At 47.9% G+C, this 18,787-nt stretch overlaps 2 protein-coding genes across 6 annotated transcripts in view; one reads left to right on the top strand and one right to left on the bottom strand.

Annotated features, from left to right (window-relative positions):
• DRC10 (dynein regulatory complex subunit 10) overlaps positions 1-4,135 on the bottom strand; it is an 18,329-nt gene extending 14,194 nt beyond the window's left edge. Inside the window, exon 1 of the mRNA XM_027124655.1 lies at positions 4,075-4,135. The gene's annotated coding sequence lies outside the window, so the exon portion shown is untranslated. The remainder of the gene's footprint in view (positions 1-4,074) is intronic.
• A 384-nt stretch (positions 4,136-4,519) lies between these two features.
• TPCN1 (two pore segment channel 1) overlaps positions 4,520-18,787 on the top strand; it is a 64,011-nt gene continuing 49,743 nt past the window's right edge. For 2 of the 5 annotated variants that reach the window (XR_003436701.1, XM_027124637.1), the window contains exons 1-2: positions 4,520-4,704; positions 7,165-7,401. Coding sequence is in view for 3 of the 5 variants with exons in the window: in XM_027124637.1 (XP_026980438.1) it covers positions 7,290-7,401 (112 nt within the window). In the remaining 2 variants the exon portion in view is untranslated. Of the gene's footprint in view, positions 4,705-7,164; positions 7,402-18,787 lie in introns of those variants that run through there. The other 3 variants (XM_027124638.1, XM_027124639.1, XM_027124643.1) reach the window with 3 other exon arrangements.

Here is an 18,787-nt window from a genome sequence, read left to right as displayed (position 1 = left end):
TGTGTGTGTGTGTGTGTGTGTGTGTGTGTGTGTGTGTGTGTGTGTGTAGCACTTGTCTTGTGTGAAAATACCAGTGTAGAACGGGGTTTTTCAATCTCCACACTACTGACATTTTGGGTCGGATAATTCTCTCCTGTGGAGGCTGTCCTGTGTGTTTGTAGAATGTTTAGCATCATTCCTGGCCTCCACCCACTTGATGCCAGTAGCACCCTTCTCCCACCATTAGCTCTGATCAGTTGGAGATGAAATATCTCTAGACGTTGCCAAATGTCCCTGTGGAGTGTGGGTGGGGTGCTCCTGGTTGAGAACCACTGGTCTAGACCACAGCAGCTTGGCTTCCCTGTAAAACTCCTGGCCTCCCCCATGCTAAGTCCAGTGCTCTATCCAGATTCAAAGGAAGGCATGCCCAAGCCTAGCCCAGCTCTGTCTGACGAGCCGACCTCAGCACCATCTAAAGCCACCATCAATTACAGAATCAAGATCAGATTCACAAGTTGGGTCTTAGGAGCCCTGGGTGCATGACTCTCTCCTGTCAGGGGCTCTTGGAATAAGTCTAGGCAAGTCCCTTATCTCCTTGGCACCTGGTGACACAACACCTGTCTTAGCCACATCAAAAGGGAGCTGAGTGGAGAAGGGATGGTTTAATAGACAGGAAAGCCCTTTGGAGTGTTAAAAGCTTTCTTCAACGGGGAGTGATGATGATGATTATATGTTGAGGGCTAAATCACATAGTGCATCAGCCTCATTGCCCAGAGCTCTTTTCTCCTCGGGAAAAAGAGAAGTACATGTGGGGAACTTAGCAACTGAGTAGGCAGGAAAGACTCACTCCTTTAATTCAATTTTTTTTTTTTTTTTGGCCAAGCCATGCAGCTTGCAGGATCTTAGTTCTCCAACCAGGGACTGAACCCGTGTTGCCTGCAGTGAAAGTGTGGAGGTGTGGAGTTCTAACCACTGAACTGCCAGGGAATTCCCTAATTTTTTTTTTTTTTTTTTACTGTAAATCAAGTGAAAATCCCAAGCTAAAGCTCTGGCATTTATATCTAACCATGCCTGGAGTGTGTTCCCAAGGGATGCCTCTCCCTGAGCCAGGGCAGAGGTCTGGCTGGGATGCCCGGGGCAGCCTATCCAGCCTGGAGGCAAGGATATTGATACTGACTCTGCAGCCTCTGTTACTGTTTCTTTCAATCAAAAGGCTTGGTAGAGGGTGAAGTCTGGGAAAGGGAACTGTGGGATAGGTTTTTACTTTCTACTAACAACTTTATAATATTCAGAAAAGGCATGAACAGTGACCTCAGAACTTACCCCTTCTCACTCTTGACTTTCCCACTATTTTCTTCTTTAACTATTTGGAATTCGCCAGTGAAGACACCTAGCACTGGGCTTTACTTTGAGGGAAGATTTGTTTTTTTGGCCACGCCACACAGCTTGTAGGATCTTAGTTCCCAGACCAGGAATCGAACCCAGGCCCATGGCAGTGAAAGTGCTGAGTCTTAACCACTGGACCGCCAGGGAACTCCTGAAGACTATTTATTTCTAATTCAATCTGTTTACTTGTTATAGGTCTATTCAAATTTTCTCTTTATTCTTGGGTCAATTTTAATAATTTGTATTTCTAGGAATTCATTCATTTTATCTAAGTTGTCTTTTTTTGGCATGAAGTTGTTCATAATATTCCTTATAATTCTTTAAGTTTCTGCAGTTCTGATTTTGGTAATTTGTGTCTTTTACTTTCTTGGTCAGTCTAGCTATATCTTCCTGATGTACTGACCTTCCTATCAATATAAAATGTCCCTCTTTGTTCTAGTAATATTTTTTGTCTTAAGATCAATATTTTCTGATAGCAATATAGCCTCTCCAGCTCTCTCATGCTTACTCTTTGCATGAATTCCAATTTTTCACTTTCAACTCCTTTGTGTCTTTGAATCTAAGGTGAGTCTCTTGTAGGCGGCATATAGTTCAGTCTCACTTTTTAAATCTAGTCTGGCAAGCTCTGCCTTTTGATTGAAGTGTTTTTTGCATTTACATTTAATAATTTACATTAAATTATTCAGATAGTTGGATTTACATCTGCCATTTTCCTATGTTTTTTTATTCATCTCATCTCATGTTTTGTTCCTGTGTTATTTCGTTAATACCTTTTATTGTGTTAAATAAATATTCTTAGTCTACTCTTTTGATTCTTCTGTTGATTTAAAAAAATTTTTTTGAATTGTTTTCTTAGTGGCTGACTTAGGGATTATAATGTGCATCTTAATTTATCACAGTCTATTCTGAAATACTAAATATTTTCTAGTTGATGGGTCATTGTTATCCGACATTTTTAAAATTATTTAAACATGGCTTCCTTTAGTTCTTTGAACATATTTATAATAGCTTCTTTGAAGCCTTTGTCTGCTAAAGCCAACATCTAGGGACACATAGAGACACTTTCTGTTGACTGCTTTTTTTTCCTGAGTACGTTTACACACGTCTCACAATTTTTACTGAACACTGGAAATTTTAGAGGGAAGATTTTTTTTTTTTGTAGCAACTCGGTATTTTTTTCCTTCCTAATGATTGTTGTTCTTGTTTTGCTTGGGTGTTTGGTAATTTACTTCCTGGACTAAATCTGTCAAGTCGGTCTCCTCCACAATGTACAGCTACTGATGTCTCTGCTTAATTGTTTTTTCATATTTTTATTTTTAAACCTGGCTTCCTAGGGGTCCCCTCTGTATCCACATAGTTTAATATTCAGCCAAAAGTCAGTCCGAGGTTGTACTCAAACTTTGAGCCAGTAAGGCTTCTGTTCTCCCGTGGAAAGTGCAGCACGCACTCAGCACATCTACACAGGCTCCAACGGCCAGGGATTAAGTGGCTTGGGCCTGCTCTGGTCTCTGCTACACATGCGCATAACCTCTAGTCAACCAAGATATACACAGAGCTCATCAGGTCCCCTATGGCTGCCTCACTCCCCAGGAACTCCAAGCTTTCACTCCATTGTTTGTGCCAAATAGGATTACAACCTTGGACTGCTAGAGCTGCCGCCTCCCCTATTCTCTTCCCACCAAGATTGCCACTTTAGCCAGTACTCCTTCAAACCAAGTGAGCCCCATCAGACAGTAACAGTGAAGCTGTTGGTATTCAGGGGGCTACCCACCCTGGTTGAACTATTATGCCCATAGAACTGGGGGTGGGGAAATCAGAGAAGTCTCAGGTAAGTATAGCACAAACTTGAAGTTCGGTGGTTTTATGAATAAAAATTCTCAGTTCGTTGTATGACTTCGGTTGATTTTCACTGTGCTAACATAGCACTAGATGGTTTTGTCCAGCTTTATAGTTGCTTTTAAAAATTATTATTGTGGTAAAATATACATAACAAAGTTTACCATTGTAACCATTTTAAATTCAGTGGCATTAAATTGTTACATTCACATCTATGTGCAACCGTCACCACCATCCACCTCTTCCAGAACTTTTTCATCATCTCAAATTGAAACTCTGTACCTATTAAATAACTCCTCGTTTTCCCCTCCCCCCAGCCCCTGGCAACCACTATTCTACTTTCTGCCTTAGTTAACCCTCACAACAAACCCTTTGTCTTAAGTATGTAAATGAAATCATATTTCAAGGACGGGGACGGGAGTTAAGTTCTAAAGTTAGCACAAAAGGCCAAAATTGGTATAATCAAAATTACCCGATTTAAACACTCACTTTCATTGGATGCTCACCCTGGGATGTATATATAGGCCGTTGGGTGGAATGGTAGCGGACTTATAAACTACACTCTCACTCCCAGCACCTGTGTTTGACTTTAAAGTAGTTAACTTTGATGCGACTCCACTTGACTAGTATCATCCACGTTTTACGGATGAGGAAGTGGACAAGTGGAGGGGCAGAGAAGAGGATGCCCAGTAGTCCTTGCAGGGGGTTGAGAGGGAGGTCCAAACTGAGGCAGGGGCTGGAGAGCAGGATCCTGAGTCGGGGACGGGCTCACGGTGGGGGGCTACTGATTCCTCAGAGAGCCAAAGGATTGAGGGCTAGACCCCATTCAACATCTCTTCATCATTCCCAGCCCTTCCCCACAAAGTCATTCACCTGCTCCGAGGGCTTCAGGTTTTTCTATCCGTGGTAACCACCGAGGTGACTGCGTTGCTAGGTTACCGGCCAATCTCAGAAGGCGGGACTCAGCGTCTGATTGACTTTCTTTTTCACCATTAAATTCCTTATTCCGCTCAGTTCGTTCCACCTCCTGAGGATTTACCAATCAGAAGCACCGTCTCTATAACCCTCCACCAATTGGAAGACTCGGGCCTCCCTCTGGGTTGGGCTGACCGAGTAAGGCGGGGAGAAACGGAAGGGAAAGGGGCGGAGCTTATTCGTCCCGCCCCTTCTCAAGGAGGGAGGCAGGGAGTCCTGCATTAGCAGCAGGCAAGAACTGGGGAAGGACGTAAGACTTGACCAATCAGAGCTCATCATAACAGCTGAGGTAGCCAATAGGCAGCGGTGAAGCGAAAATGGGGCGGGGCCGGTGGGGTGGAAGGGACAGTAGGCGGTGGATGGGAGAGCTGGCGCAGCTGCTGTGGTGGCAGCGGCTGAAGTGGCGTTGGCTGCGGCGGCTGCTGCAGCTGCAACAGTTCCGGGCTCGTGGCTTTGGCGGCGGCGCCGGAGGGCTGGGCTGCGCGGTGCGGACCCCGGCGCGCGGTCCGGGTTGCTGGGGCGGCGCATGTAAGAATTCAGGGGGTGTGAGGGTTGGCCTGATGGAGAGGGCAGGGGTCAGGGGTCAGGGGGCTCGGCGTGAGGGTATTGGAACGTGGGAGGCGGGCAGGTAGGGCCAAGAGGCCTGCGGGGAAGTCATCGCCGCTTTTCTCTCCCTGCAGCCCTGGTTGCGGGGACCGCAGGTAGGGATCCCCCGGGGAAGCCCGGGGCGGGGAGAAGGGACGCAAGGACGAGCACGTGGAGCAGGCGCCCGCACTCCTCTTCGTTACCCTCCTCCCTCGTCTGCTTGTCTCCCTGGCGCCCTCAGGCGACCCACCCCACAAGAGCCTGCCTGCCCTCTTTCCTTAGGACCTGTCTCTAGGGGTGACCCTTCCCTTCTGGCTCCTCAGCAGAGGGAGAAGCACTGTGACCCTGGGCAAGTGCTTCCCTTCTCTACTCTGGGCCTCACTTTTCCCTCTCTGTAAAATAATGGGTTTGAATTCAGATGAGGGGACCGTCTGGGAAGAGATGAAGGGTAATGGTTAAGTGGGGAGGGTCCCTGAATTCAGACTGCCTGGGTTGAAATTTGGACTCTGTCACTTCCTTGCTGTTTATTTACAAGAAGCAGGTTAAGTTAACCCTGCTAAGACTCGGTTTCCTCATCTGTGAAGTGGGGACGTTAGCTAAGTAAGATTTCCTAACAGCAGTACTATTCACATTTTGAGCCACATATTTCTATGTTGTGGTGGGTCTCACCTGTGTATGGTAGGATGTTTCCAGGCATCCCTGGCCTCTACCTACTATTACCCCCTACTTGTGACAATCAGAAATGTCTCCATACATTGCTAATGTGTGTGTGTGGCAGGGGAATCACCCCGGCTGAGGTCCACAGAACTAATGCATGCATTGCAAGCAACCAGTCATATATTATACAGTTAAAATAAAAAACAGTAGCTCTTTTGATAACAATGATACAATTAAAAAAGCTCTCCTTGATGAGTTGAGAAAGTTAATAGACTCTCCAGCCTTCAAAATAAATATGGGAGAGAATGACAAGATGTTAATAATTGTCAAAGCTGAGTGATCGACACAGGGAAGTTCATTTATATATTCTCTCTACGTTTGAGTGTGTTTGAAAATAGCTGTGATAAAAAGTTAAGCCAAAAAGAAAAAAAAATAAAACATATAATGCTTAAGACAGCCAAATGGTAACATCTCATTTGGAATTTCCTTTTCTGTCTTCCCACTACTGAGATTTAAAAGTGAAATTAATCCCCAGATCTGGAGGAAACTTTAAAAAAAAATCTCGCAGGAAGTTTACTGGGCAGACCGCTACAGGCTTAGCAGCAAAGAATGGTGCTCACTTTTACTGCCTAATTTTAAGAAGATACTGACGCACAGGGGCCTGCCCTGGATTGTCCTGGTGATTCGTGAAGGAAGTAAATTGATGGGTTGCCATTCAGTGGGTTAGTCTGGAGGCAAACTTGATCGAGACCAGAATACAGCAGTTTGAGGAAGGAACCTGCTGCTGTTTTCAAGTTCAAAGGTCTGCTGTTAGATCTGCTGAGTGTTTGCTTTTCTTTCGGTCCTCCTCAGCGGAAATGGGAATGTTTATAAATAGGAACTGTAACAGGCTAGTTCTGACCGTTTTGAATTGGGAGTTCAGAATGAGCGTTTTTGCTGTGTGACTCCGGACATCACTTAAAAAAATATTCTAGTCTCTTTCCCTTCCTCCCCAAATACCTAAATCTAGGAGAGTAATAAGAGTGATATGGGCAAATCTAGATGACCTGGCACACTAACTCTTTATAGGTCATTGCAGCTAAGTGCTGCCTAAATACCAGGGCTGGGACATGGAGGAATTGTAGCATGCTGGCGGGGAGCACAGGTCTGGAGTCAGATTGTGTAGTTCAAAGCTTGGCTTTGCAGCTGTGGGTTCTTGGACAAGTAAATTACTTAACTTCTCTAAGTTAAGCCTTAAGTCCCCCCCTCTGTAGTGGGGGATAATAATCCTACTTATCTATTACGAAGTTTCAATCAGCTTTACTTAAAAATTGCTAGAAGAGCCCCAGCATATAGTAAGCGCTCACTGAGTATTAACTACTATTGTTTGAATGGTTGTATATGTATATATATTTTTAAGTCTTTGAAACCTCTGAAAATTCACACACAAACAAGGGTTAAGAAGGGTAGAGGGGGAACATATTAGCCATAATCCCAATCTCCAAACATAATTACCCTTAACTTTTCAGTATTTAATCTTGCACAGAATTTTAGTGCTATTATACTGCAATACTCTTTTTTATTGAAATATAATTCACGTTACTATAAGATCCATCATACATCTTAAAGGGTACCATTCTGTGGTTTTTAGTATATTTGTAAGGTTATGTACCCATCACCACTATCTAATTCCAGAACATTTTCATCAGTAGTGGTTGTATTTTGATAATTGTCCTTTTTTTTTTTTTTTAATCCCCCAAACCCTAGAAGATGCCACTGATGGAGGAGTTTCTAAGAAGCACCTCTGGGCCAGTGGCTTTGAACTGGAGCTCAAAGCAGAGACTACTTAAAGCTCTGGACATCACATCCTGAGGGCTATAGGAGAGGAGAACATGGCCGTGAGTTTAGATGACGACGTTCCCCTCATCCTGACCTTGGATGAGGGTGGCAGCACCCTACTAGCTCCCTCCAACGGCCTGGGCCAAGAGGATCTGCCCAGCAGAAGTAAGATGGTAGGGTGGGCTGGGGGAGGGGGTGCAGCTTTTCTGTTTCAGGGGGCGAGTTGTGGGCTTGGTGCTCTGTTGGTAGATGCATGTACCTGAATGCCTGACCCCACGTTTGACTCCCAAGTTCTGACACAGAAACTACTGGGAGACTAATCCTGTGGGGTCCTAATCCTGCACCCTCAATTTTGGGGTGCTTTCCGGGACTAGCCTGCCCTGCTTCCCTCAGCGCCTCCCCTCTCTTGCGCCTGTGGTACCCTGGTTTTGTTCATGGATGCTTGGTGGGGACCTCAGGCAAACCTGCTCCTTGGCTAGCTTCCCTGCCCCATTCCTTGTTAAAAAAAGAAACAGATTTCAACATTGGTCTCTGTCTGCCTGATCTTTGGCAGGAAAGTGGAGTTGACTGCTTCTTCCCACTGGCACTCAGTCCTTGTACTGCCCGGGACAGGGTGGAAGGCAGCAAGCATTTGTCGTGAACCATTGATTTGAGGGTTTGGGGTTTTGCTTTGTCTTCCTCTAAACCAAAGCCCAGCAGCACAAAGTGAACCCGCGAGAGGTTGTGAGTTTTAAATTTTTTAGATTTTAAGTGTGTTTCTGGCAGAACGAGAGGCCTTAAAAACCTTTCTTGTCCCGAAGCCATTTGCTTCGTTTACTCAGACCTTGGGTCCAAGAGAGGCTTAAAATAACTTGCCTTTTATGGAGGGTCCTAAGATGTCAGGGGCTAGTGCTTTAGGGTCTCCTTAGCAGATGGAAATTCTACCCACAAGCCATACTGTTGAGCCAGGGGTATTGCTTGGGTCCAGGGAAAGATAAGCCTGGCTCTCCCATCTCCTTTGTCCAGAGAGAACACAGTTGGCTTGCAGGAGCTTAACAGCCTCCCCTTGGAAGTGGTGAAGGACAGCATTGTTCCCGTGGATGGGGGTGCAATGGGAGGCCTGGCTCCCTCTAAACTGGCCTCTCTTTGCTTTAGCGTGTTCACCCATCCAGAGTGGCAGAGCTGGGCGATCGAGGAAGATTAGAAAGTAGACCAGATTTTTCCCTAAGTGCCATTCAGGACTAAGAAATCAGTGGCTGTGATTTCAGGCCCACTTCTTAAATACCCTAGAGTTGGCAAGCTAAGTGTCAGGCTCTTTTTTTTTTTTTTAACATCTTTATTGGAGTATAATTGCTTTACAATGGTGTGTTAGTTTCTGCTTTATAACAAAGTGAATCAGTTATACATATACACATGTTCCCATATCTCTTCCCTCTTGCGTCTCCCTCCCTCCCACCCTCCCTATCCCACCCCTCTAGGTGGTCACAAAGCACCGAGCTGATCTCCCTGTGCTATGCGGCTGCTTCCCACTAGCTATCTACCTTACATTTGGTAGTGTATATATGTCCATGCCACTCTCTCGCTTTGTCACAGCTTACCCTTCCCCCTCCCCTCAGGCTCTTTCTCACCTGTTATCCTAACTAAGATCCTTTTTGCAAGGTAGACAGTATTATCCCTATTTTACGGAGGAGAAAACGGTGAGTCAGAGAGGTTAAGGAACTTGCCTGATGTCACACAGCCAAGCAAGCGGTTGAGCAGAGATTTGAACCGAGGACTGACCCCAAAGTTCCTTCCCCTCCTCTTCCTCCCTTTTTCCTCCTCCTCCCCTCCTCCCTCTCCTTTTCCTCCTTCACAAGCCTTTAATGAGTGTGAGTGCTGGTCCTTAGCATTTACATATATTATTTCATCATATAACCTTAAGGTGGAGTTATTGTTATTATCCATATTTACTGGGGAAGCAAAGCCTCAGAGAGGTTAAGTAACTTGTCCAAGGTCACACAGCTAGCAAGCAGCAGTGTCTCTCTGATCTTCCCTCTAACACCACCATGTAAGGTGCTTTGGGGAAAGGTATGTAAATGAATGTGACATTGTCTCAGCTTCAGAGTAGGATACCCCCTAGTGAGTGGAGCGGTTAAGTCCATCGCCAATGAGGGAATGGACTGGAGGGAGGGTGGTTGATATGCACAGGGTATGGATCATTCTGGAAATAGGCTCAAGGTTCTAAATTGGACTCCTAATCATTGTCGTGGGTGCCACTTTTAAGTCCTCTCGCAGTATCGGTGTTGATGACAGGCTGTCCAGGTCTCCTGAAGGATCAAAGTGGGAAGAGCAGCCTAGTTCTGCGTCAAGATCAGGTTTTGAAACGATGAAGGCGCTTGATGATTGGGAAATAGGCCAAGTAGACAATAAAACTAACCTTGGATAGCCCGCTAGTAAGGCCATTCATTTCTTGGCGAAGTCGGTGGCTCATTTTTAGTTCGTTTAAGAAAAACAAAATAAACAACTGATGGGGTCCAGGGAAACTGTGCTTTCTGCGAAGTGCACTAGTGCCTCAGTTTCCTGTCTCATCCTCTTCCTGCGATATTTGCTAAAATCTCTAAGAACTAATGGCTATAAGCCTCCAAGCCTGGCTAGGAAAAACAGTAGTGCCTCTTAGAGGAAAGGAGAGATTTCAGAGGCGGCCTGCCTGCTCCATCTCCTCCGTATGGGCCTTTCTTATTTCATGCTTGGATTTTGGCATTGACTTTCTTCTCAAGGTCCCCTATGCCCGCTTCTCTGAGCAGTCCGTCTAAAACACAAATCTGACCTGGTATGGGCGTACCTTGTTTTACTGCACTTCACAGATACTGCGTTTTTTACAGATCGAAGGTTTGTGGCAACCCTGCATCCAACAAGTCTCTCAGCACCAGTTTTCCCAACAGCATTTGCTCACTTCCTGTCTCGGTGTCACATTTTGGTAATTCTTGCAATATTTCAAACCCTCTACTAGCAAAAAGATTACGATTCACTGAAGGCTCAGACGATGGTTAGCATTTTTTTTAATATAAATTTATTTATTTTATTTATTTACTTTTGGCTGCGTTGGGTCTTCGTTGCTGCACGTGGGCTTTCTCTAGTTGCAGCGAGCGGGGGCTACTCTTCATTGCGGTGCGTGGGCTTCTCATTGCGGTGGCTTCTCTTGTTGCGGAGCACGGGCTCTAGGCGTGCGTGGGCTTCAGTAGTTGTGGCACGTGGGCTTCAGTAGTTGTGGCTCGCGGGCTCTAGAGCGCAGGCTCAGTAGTTGTGGCGCACGGGCTTAGTTGCTCCATGGCATGTGGGATCTTGCCAGACGAGGGCCCGAACCCGTGTCCCCTGCATTGGCAGGCAGATTCTTAACCACTACGCCACCAGGGAAGTCCCATGGTTAGCATTTTTTAGCAACAAAGTATTTTTTCATTAAGGTGTGTGCATTGTTTTTTAGCATAATGCTATTGAACAATTAATAGACTACAGTATAGTGTAGACATAACTTTTATATGCACTGAGAAACCAAAAACTTCGTGTGACTCACTTTATGGCGATATTCATTTGATCGCAGTGGTCTGGAACTGAACCCACAGCATCTCTGAGGCCTGCCTGTAATTTCCCCAGCTTGCCACCCCCAGGACCTTCCTCTCCCTTACAGGATGACGGCCAAGCTCCTTAGCCAGCATGTGTGTTCTAGTGCCTTCTTGCCTGACCAGTCCCATTTCCTGCTTCAACCCACAATTCTAGTTCTCGGAATCCCCGGTATATTCTTAAACCTCTCCGCCTTGCTGGTAACTGTCTGGCATGCTTTCCCCAGGCTCTTGTTTACTCATGAGCTTCAGTTCTTTCTTGACAATCCTGCTGATAATCCCATCTCTTTGAAGCCTTCACTGGACCTCCTATTCCCGATGGGGCTAATTACTCACCCTTTTCTGCTTTGGTATCTGGTCTAGGCTTCCATTATTATGGCTACTTACTGTGCGGAAATGACTTGTTTAACCATCTGATCACCTCCAAGGCCCCAAGTGTTCATTCATCTGTGCATCACCTAGCTTGATGCCTACCGTATGCAGGCACTCAACAAGTCATGGTCCAAATAAACCTAGTTGGGTCTCTGAGGCCTTTTACCTCATGGGAGGGGCTGTCTGAGGGCCCAGTCAGAGGTGGGCAGCAGCCCCTCCTGCCTCTGTTCACCAGTGGTTGGAGTCTCATCACTCCCAGCACAGCTGATTGTCCTGGGGGCTGCCATCATTGCCCCCCGGTCTGTGGCTGATAGAAACCCTTGAGGTGTTAAGGCGTTGGCAGTATGCAGACAGAAGGGAAGAGAAAAAAAGTTTTATAAAAACAAAATCCTTGAAAAATAGCATTTCTCTAAAGGAAACTAAATGCAGTGTACTTAATAATAGTCTTTAAAAAGTAAGAAAGTTTCTGTTATCATTTTTATAAATAAAACTTACAAGTTCCAATTTAAAAAAACGAGAAAAGAATGTAGACAGAGGCCTTCAGCAGAATTGGCAGCTGTGTGGGCACGACTGCCACTGAGAACTAAGCCAGCTCTCTGAGGGTGTGTGCCTTGATTGACCCTGGGCCTCCGCCCTGACCCAGCAGCTGTCACTGGTGCCTTCCTCTGGCTATGTACCACACGCTCCCTGTCTCAGTGTGCTCGGGCTGCCGTGACAAAATTCCACAGAAGGGGGCGGGGGGGGGTACTTCAGCAGTGGAAATGTATTGTCTCACAGTTCTGGAGGCTGGAAGTCCAAGATCAGGGTGTCGGCAGGGTTGGTTTGTCTGAGGCCTCTCTCCTTGACTCTTGGACAGTTGCCTTTTCACTGTGTCCTCAGCTTGTGAGTCTGTGTCCTAATCTCTTCTTATAAGGATACCAGTCCTATTGGATTAAGGCTACCCATATGACCTCATTTTACCTTAATTACCTCTTTAAAGGCTCTGTCTCTGAATACAGTCACATTCTGAGGCCCTGGGGGTTGGGACTTCAACATAGAAATTTTAGCGGGGGGACACAATTCAGCCCATAACACTCCTGCCCTTTCCTTAGGTGCGGTCCCCAGGAATCTGGCTGTGCCGCCTGTGCCCTTTGACCCTATGCTAGGGGTGATCAATGCTGGGGAATTATCCCTAAAGGAAACTGGAGGGTTTGGATTTTTTTTTCCTTATATGGGAAAGGATGGATTTTATCCCGGACTCAGACATCTCTGGGCTATAAGAGTAGCTGCTGAAATGCTAATGAATGACTCACAGGCAGGGGGTGTCAGGTTGATAAAGGAGGCAGGTATGAGCAAAGGTATTTAAAGCATGGAATTAGGAATAACCTTGAAAATAGTCAGCGGGGTTGGCATTTGACAGTGCAGTTTGAGATAGCCCATTGTCTGCATTGCGCATCAGTCAGCGGTCTGGACCATCTCTAGACCATAGAGCCTGAATATTGTGGGCAATACGAGGGATTTTCCAGGGGACTTCTGGTCACACTCAGCTTTTGCCTTCTCACTGCCTTTAAACCCAACAGCTGCCTAAGATGGGCCTGTACTGTCGGCCTTTTCTGGGTGGTAAAAGGGTTGTGGGCCAGGCGGTGGCTGAGGCTTGAGCAGGGCACTTTGTCTCATGCACTACTTTGGTGCTGGTGGTTCATGGCTTTCTGGTGACAGGCCATGCAGGGATAAGGCCTAAGGTGATAGAGCAGAGGACCCCCTCTCCCTCCTTTGCCCCTCTGCCTACTGTACCATCAGGAGTTAACCTGAGACCCAGTACAAGGTGGAGGGCCACTGCCCATTTGCAGGGGCCAACACATGGCAGGCACCCTGGCTCCTTTTCCAGAGTTTTCCCGCAGCCACAGCCAGCTGGCACCTGTCTTAGTCAAGGTGGGCCAGAGCTGTTGGCCTCAGGGCAGGTGTAGCCAACACGAGCTGGGATAGAGCAGTGGGGCTGTATTCCCAGGGGTGACCAACCCCAGGGTAGGTGCTCCGTCACAGAAATCTGTGTCTGTTGTTCTTTCTCTGACCAAGCTTCCCCAGCATACTTGCCAAACGATAAATAAAGGCCGAGGACTTGGGTAGCTTTTGTCACTTGTGATAACGCTGGGTGGTGGAATGGTTAAGCATTCGGGGTCTGGAGTCAAGCTGCAGGCTTCCAATCCTAGCTGAGTTTGGAACTTAGCATCTCTAAGCCTCAACGTCGTCATCTGTACGGTGGGATCATGATAGTATCTTCCAGTAGAGTTATCGTGGGGATTTAGTGAGATCACGTGCGTGACGCCCATGGTAAGTGCTCAGCCAGTCCTAGGCATTATTGTCATGACCAGAGACTAGGCTTCTTCTCTGGAAGATCATAGTGCATGAGCGGGGGTGCTGAACCCAGGCCAAGGTCTGAATCCTTTTCTGGCCCACTCCTGGCACAGCAGGTGGTCCCCGCCAAGCTGGGAAGCAAAAGCAGCATGGCAACTGGAGCCGGAACAGCGGTTAGATTTTCACGGCTTCCCAGGGAGCTTGGGCATTTGGCTCCGTGGGAGTTGGTCCCCTGGCTTTCCCAGGGCCCCGCCAAGGCAGAATGCCTGTGTCACCAGGCCGGCGGAGGCACCAGTTCAAATGAGCAAGCATCCGGCCTGCTGGCTTCCAGCCTCGTAACCCACACTTGAAGCCTTTCGCTTCCTCCATCCTCCGAGTCTTCATGGGGGATCCTGTCTGTTGCCTCAGGCCCCCCGCCATGAAATGCCATCTCTCCCCTCCACACGCCGAAAGCTACCGTGTCAAAATGGCAGTTGTGGCAGCTGGGCGCAGGCTGGAGCGGCTGCTGAACTGCTCTTTACCCATCGCCTTAGGGGGGCTAAGTTCCCATTTGCTCCAGGAGCGCTTCATGAGGCAGAACACTCAACTTCTCAGCCTCCAAGTCAGGGAGGGAACGTGGGAGGGCTCTGATGGCCCCTGGCTGCGGTGCCCGCCCCCAGGGCTGCCTTGCGAATCACAGTACGGTGGCCCTGGAAGGAAACCCAGAGGAGGCACCAAGCGATCAAGCCCCCAGGAGGGACATCGGTCCCAGGACCATCCCCATCCCACCTTCATGCTCAGGGAGTCCATAGGACTCCCTTTGCTGAGTGACTTCCCTGATTTGGACATTTCCTGACTCTCTCCCTTTTCTCCTCATCAGTCCAAGCTGAGTAAGGTCATTCACAATAAAAATAATGGCTCAGGACTTCCCTGGTGGTGCAGTGGTTAAGAATCTGCCTGCCAATGCAGGGAACATGGGTTTGATCCCTGGTCCGGGAAGATTCCCACATGCCGTGGAGCAACTAAGCTCGTGCACCACAACTACTGAGCCTGCGCACTAGAGCCCACGAGCCACAACTGCTGAAGCCTGGGCGCCTAGAGCCCATGCTTTACAATAAGAGAGCCACCGCGATGAGAAGCCCACGCACCGCAACCAAGAGTAGCCCCCGCTCGCCACAACTAGAGAAAGCCTGCGCGCAGCAACGAAGGCCCAACGCAGCCAAAACAAATAAATAAATAAAATAATAATAATGGCTCACGGGTATTGAGCCCCTATCACGTGCCAGGCAGCGTCTGAAAGCACTTTACATGTGCCATCTCAGTCATTGGGTCCTCCCAGCAGATCTGTGCGGTCGGTTCAGCATCTGCATCTGACGGAAGAGGAAACTGACACTCTGAGAGGTTGAAACTTACCCAGGGTCACACAGCCAGGAAGTGTCGGCTGCAGCATTGGAACCCAGGTCTTCTGATTCGGGAACTCCGGTTCTGAGCTGATGTGCTGCACGCCAGGAAGCAAAGCTTTGTGAAAGAGGTAGAACTTTAGGCCAGAGTTTCTTTTCCAAAAGGAAGTTGGTTTCTATGCTATCTATACCTTCATCTCTTTTTTTTTTTCAGTTAAACTTTTATTTCCTGCAAGGCATGTTACTCTGAATTGGAGCTCCATACCTGGAACTCCCTTTCATGTTATAAAAACAGCAAAACTTACGGGGGTTTCATTGTACACGTGGTATCGGGTCATCACTGAGAAACTAGAAAAGATGGGCAAGTGAAAAAACAACAGACCGCAAAGGACAGCCATGACTTCATGCAGCTTTCCCCTCAGCGTACGCCCTTTTCCAACGCACAGGCATTTGGCTAAACTTTACATCATTGTGGCTGGAACAAGACAGTTTGGGCTGAAAATGGGAACTCATAGGAGTCAAGATTTGGGAAAGGAAGGGCAAAGGAGGACCGGCCTTGGAGCAGGGCACGAGACTCAAAAGGCCAGCTGGGGTGGCCAAGGAGGGCCGTCCCCCAAGGTCACTGGTTCCCAGGGGCAGGTGACCCCCTATCATCACTTGCCTGGAGGGTGTCCCTGGACAGGAGAACTGATTCAGGCCATCAGTGCTTGGGTTGCCTTTTGCACTGGTGACCCCCTCTGCTGTGTTTGCTTTTTGTTGGAGGTACTTATCTACTCATAAAAACGTATGGCTCTCTCTCTACTCAAAGCACTTGAGAGGCTGTGGTTCAGCTGAAGTGACCTTGTAGGAAGTGCCTGAGCACGTGGCTGCCCTGGGCCCGGGTGGGCCGGGGACACGCTGGGGAGCGCACGTGCTGTCTGGTGGGCTGGCTGCTACTTCCCTCTGGCCATTCGTTACCATGTGGGCTCACGGGCTGCTTGTGACTACATTTCCCAGTGTTTCCAGAGAAATCAAAACCTACGCTTTTCATCGGAAGCCTTCTGACTTTTACATATCAGCAACCGTTTCACATTTCCCAAACAGCCAGCTGAGTAAAATCTAGTCAGCGGCTGCTACTTTACGACATAGAACCTACCTGTTCAGCCTTTGTTTTCTGTTCGGAACGAACTCCTTCAAAATAAGGAAACAATACAGAACCAACGGATGTGCTCTCCGTGGCCTCGGAGAGGTTCTTCACCTTTGGACGCCGTTCCGTGAGATTCAGAGCTGGCTGGGGGAAAACTTTTCTCTGCCTCTGTGTGCCTCACCTAAAGAAAGACCGGATTTCGGGACTTCCCTGGCGGTCCAGTGGGTTAAGACTCCGCGCTTCCACCGCAGGGGGCGCGGGTTCGATCCCTGGTAGAGCCAGGCCAGGCAGGTGAGGTGGGAGGACAGAGCAGGTGGGTGCATCTCCCGGGATCCCCTTCATCTTTCTTTTCTGTTTATTCCTTGCTTCCTCTGGGTTGCAGTTCACCTGATACTCTCCGTGTGGGAGTGCCCTTTGCTCCTTCTTTCTTATCTGCATCCAACTTTACAACTGTCTTCTCTCTTTTTTTAAAGATTTATTTTATTATTTATTTATTTATTTATTGCTGTGTCGGGTCTTAGTTGCAGCATGTGGGCTCTTCGTTGCAACACGCAGGCTCTCTCATTGAGGCGTGCAAGCTCCATAGTTGTGTCGCGCGCGGGCGTAGTTGCCCTGTGGCATGTGGGATCCCAGTTCCCTGACCAGGGATCGAACCTGCATCCCCTGCATTGGCAGGCGAATTCTTTACCACTGGACCACCAGGGAAGTCCCTCTTCTCTTTTCTTAGCTATTTGCTCATGGGACTCTTTTTTTTTTTTTTTGTGGTTTTGACTTTGAGATGTGTGATAAAGATTCAAGTGGGCATTAGAAGTTTAAAAATAATTAATAGTTTAATAGCTAGTCGTCTTCTAATTCTTTTTTTTCTTGAATCGTTGTCATCTTGTCAACTGAAAAGCTAAGAGTTTTTCAACTGGCCGGCATGGATTTCTTCAGAGCTTAGAACCGCTGTTGCGGAGGTCACAGAAACGTAGCAGATCTAGTTATGGCTCGTGAAGGATTTATGGTCTGGTTGGCAATAAGACAGACGAGTATATGACGTGCTACTTTTGTGGCTTTTATTGTAACCGTGGGCGGATTTAGAGGAGGAGAGAGTAAGGATGGGCAGGGGAGGTGGAAGCGCTTTCCCAAGGAGGTGAAATATTGGGGCAGGAGATGGAGTCAGTCTGCTTGATTTGGGGAGGGAGCACATCAGTAAAGGCTTTAGAGAGATTAAGCTTTATTGTGCTCAGTTTTTAAAGAGCAGATGAACAGGAAGCAGGAAGTGGAAGCTGGAAGTGAAAGACCATCCCAAGGAAAGGAGCAGGGGAGCAGAGGTGCAGAAGAGTTGGAGTGGACGGGTGGGTGTGGTTGGCGCTTTGACTGGTGGGCGGGGAGGAGAGATTGGATCCAGATCTTGGGGGGGGGTCTCCCCGCCCCCAGGGGCGCTGTGGGGAGTGGAACTTCATCTTGGGGGTGATGCAGGAGTCCCAGAGTGCTTTAAGCAGGGGAGTGACACGGTCACATTTCAGGGGAGCGTCTGCAAATTCACTCAGGCTGCCCTGCAAAGAGTGGTTGGAAATGGGTGGCAAGACCAGGTGGCAGGGGGGTGGCCTAGGCACATGATGGGACTTGTTTTGTTCGGCCTGAATGGTATTTTAAGCAGGTATTATGCTTGTTCACAGCGTGAGGGCTCAGCACCTGCCGTCTCACACACCCCAGCTTCCCACGTTTGCTACCTGCCTGGTGCCTGCAGGCATTTGAGTTTGTAGCCCTGGCAGTAAATTCTGATAAGACGGCACAGTGGCAGGAGTTGAGAGCACAAAGGACAATGAAGGCTCAACTGAGAGAGTAGATCAGCCTATGGGCAGGTGGAGTTTTTTTTTTTTTTTTGGCTACATGGGGTCTTCGTTGCTGCGCACGGGCTTTCTCTAGTTGCTGTGCGCGGACTTCTTATTGTGGTGGCTTCTCTTGTTGTGGAGCACGGGCTCTAGGCACGCAGGCTTCAGTAGCTGCGGCACACAGGCTCAGTAGTTGTGGCTCGCGGGCTCTAGAGTGCAGGCTTAATACTTGAGGTGCATGGGCTTAGTTGCTCCGCGGCATGTGGGATCTTCCTGGACCAGGGATCGAACCCATGTCCCCTGCATTGGCAGGCGGATTCTCAACCACTGCACCACCAGGGAAGTCCCAGACTGGGCATCTTTCTCTCTTTCTTTCTGTCTCTTGAAGCTCAGTGCAGTTCTTGCCTCACCCTAGGCACTCAGGAAACATCTGGACAGTATGGAACCCGTGAGTCCTTTCGTGAGTTCGCCTGGCTTGGGATACATGTGTAGGAGGGCGTGTCTCAGATTAGTAACGTCTGGAGCCGTCCGTATCTGGCAAGGAGAAAGTAATTAGTGAAAGAAAAGCAGAGATCGGAATGAATATGCTCTGCTGCCAAGCTCTTAGGATCAGAAAGGACCTATTCTCCTGAGTTAAAAAGGCATGGCTTCTAACTGTATCCAGCAGGTAAGTTTCTGCTTTGTTCCAGTGCACTGACATAGCCCTCTAAACAGTCCATCCTGCTAGAGAGTTGATCCGGAAGTTCTCAGTCTGCTCAGCCAGGAAGCGTAGATCTAACTCTCTCTATCCTCTTTCATGATAATTCCTGGATAGCTGGTGTTTCCATTCAGTGGAGAAAAGGAGGGTTGAATTCTGTTCTCATAACCACCCTCCGTGGACTGAGGAATTGTCATTTTGGATTACAACTGGGGTGTTTGGATGACAAATTAAAAAAAAAAAAAAAATAT

Source organism: Aethalodelphis obliquidens, unplaced genomic scaffold, assembly GCF_003676395.1.
Source record: "Aethalodelphis obliquidens isolate GAN/ISIS:26980383/991018 unplaced genomic scaffold, ASM367639v1 scaffold28, whole genome shotgun sequence".
Classification (NCBI taxonomy): Eukaryota; Metazoa; Chordata; class Mammalia; order Artiodactyla; family Delphinidae; genus Aethalodelphis; species Aethalodelphis obliquidens.
Note: the sequence above shows the minus strand (reverse complement) of the source record. Positions and strands in the feature narration are given on the sequence as shown.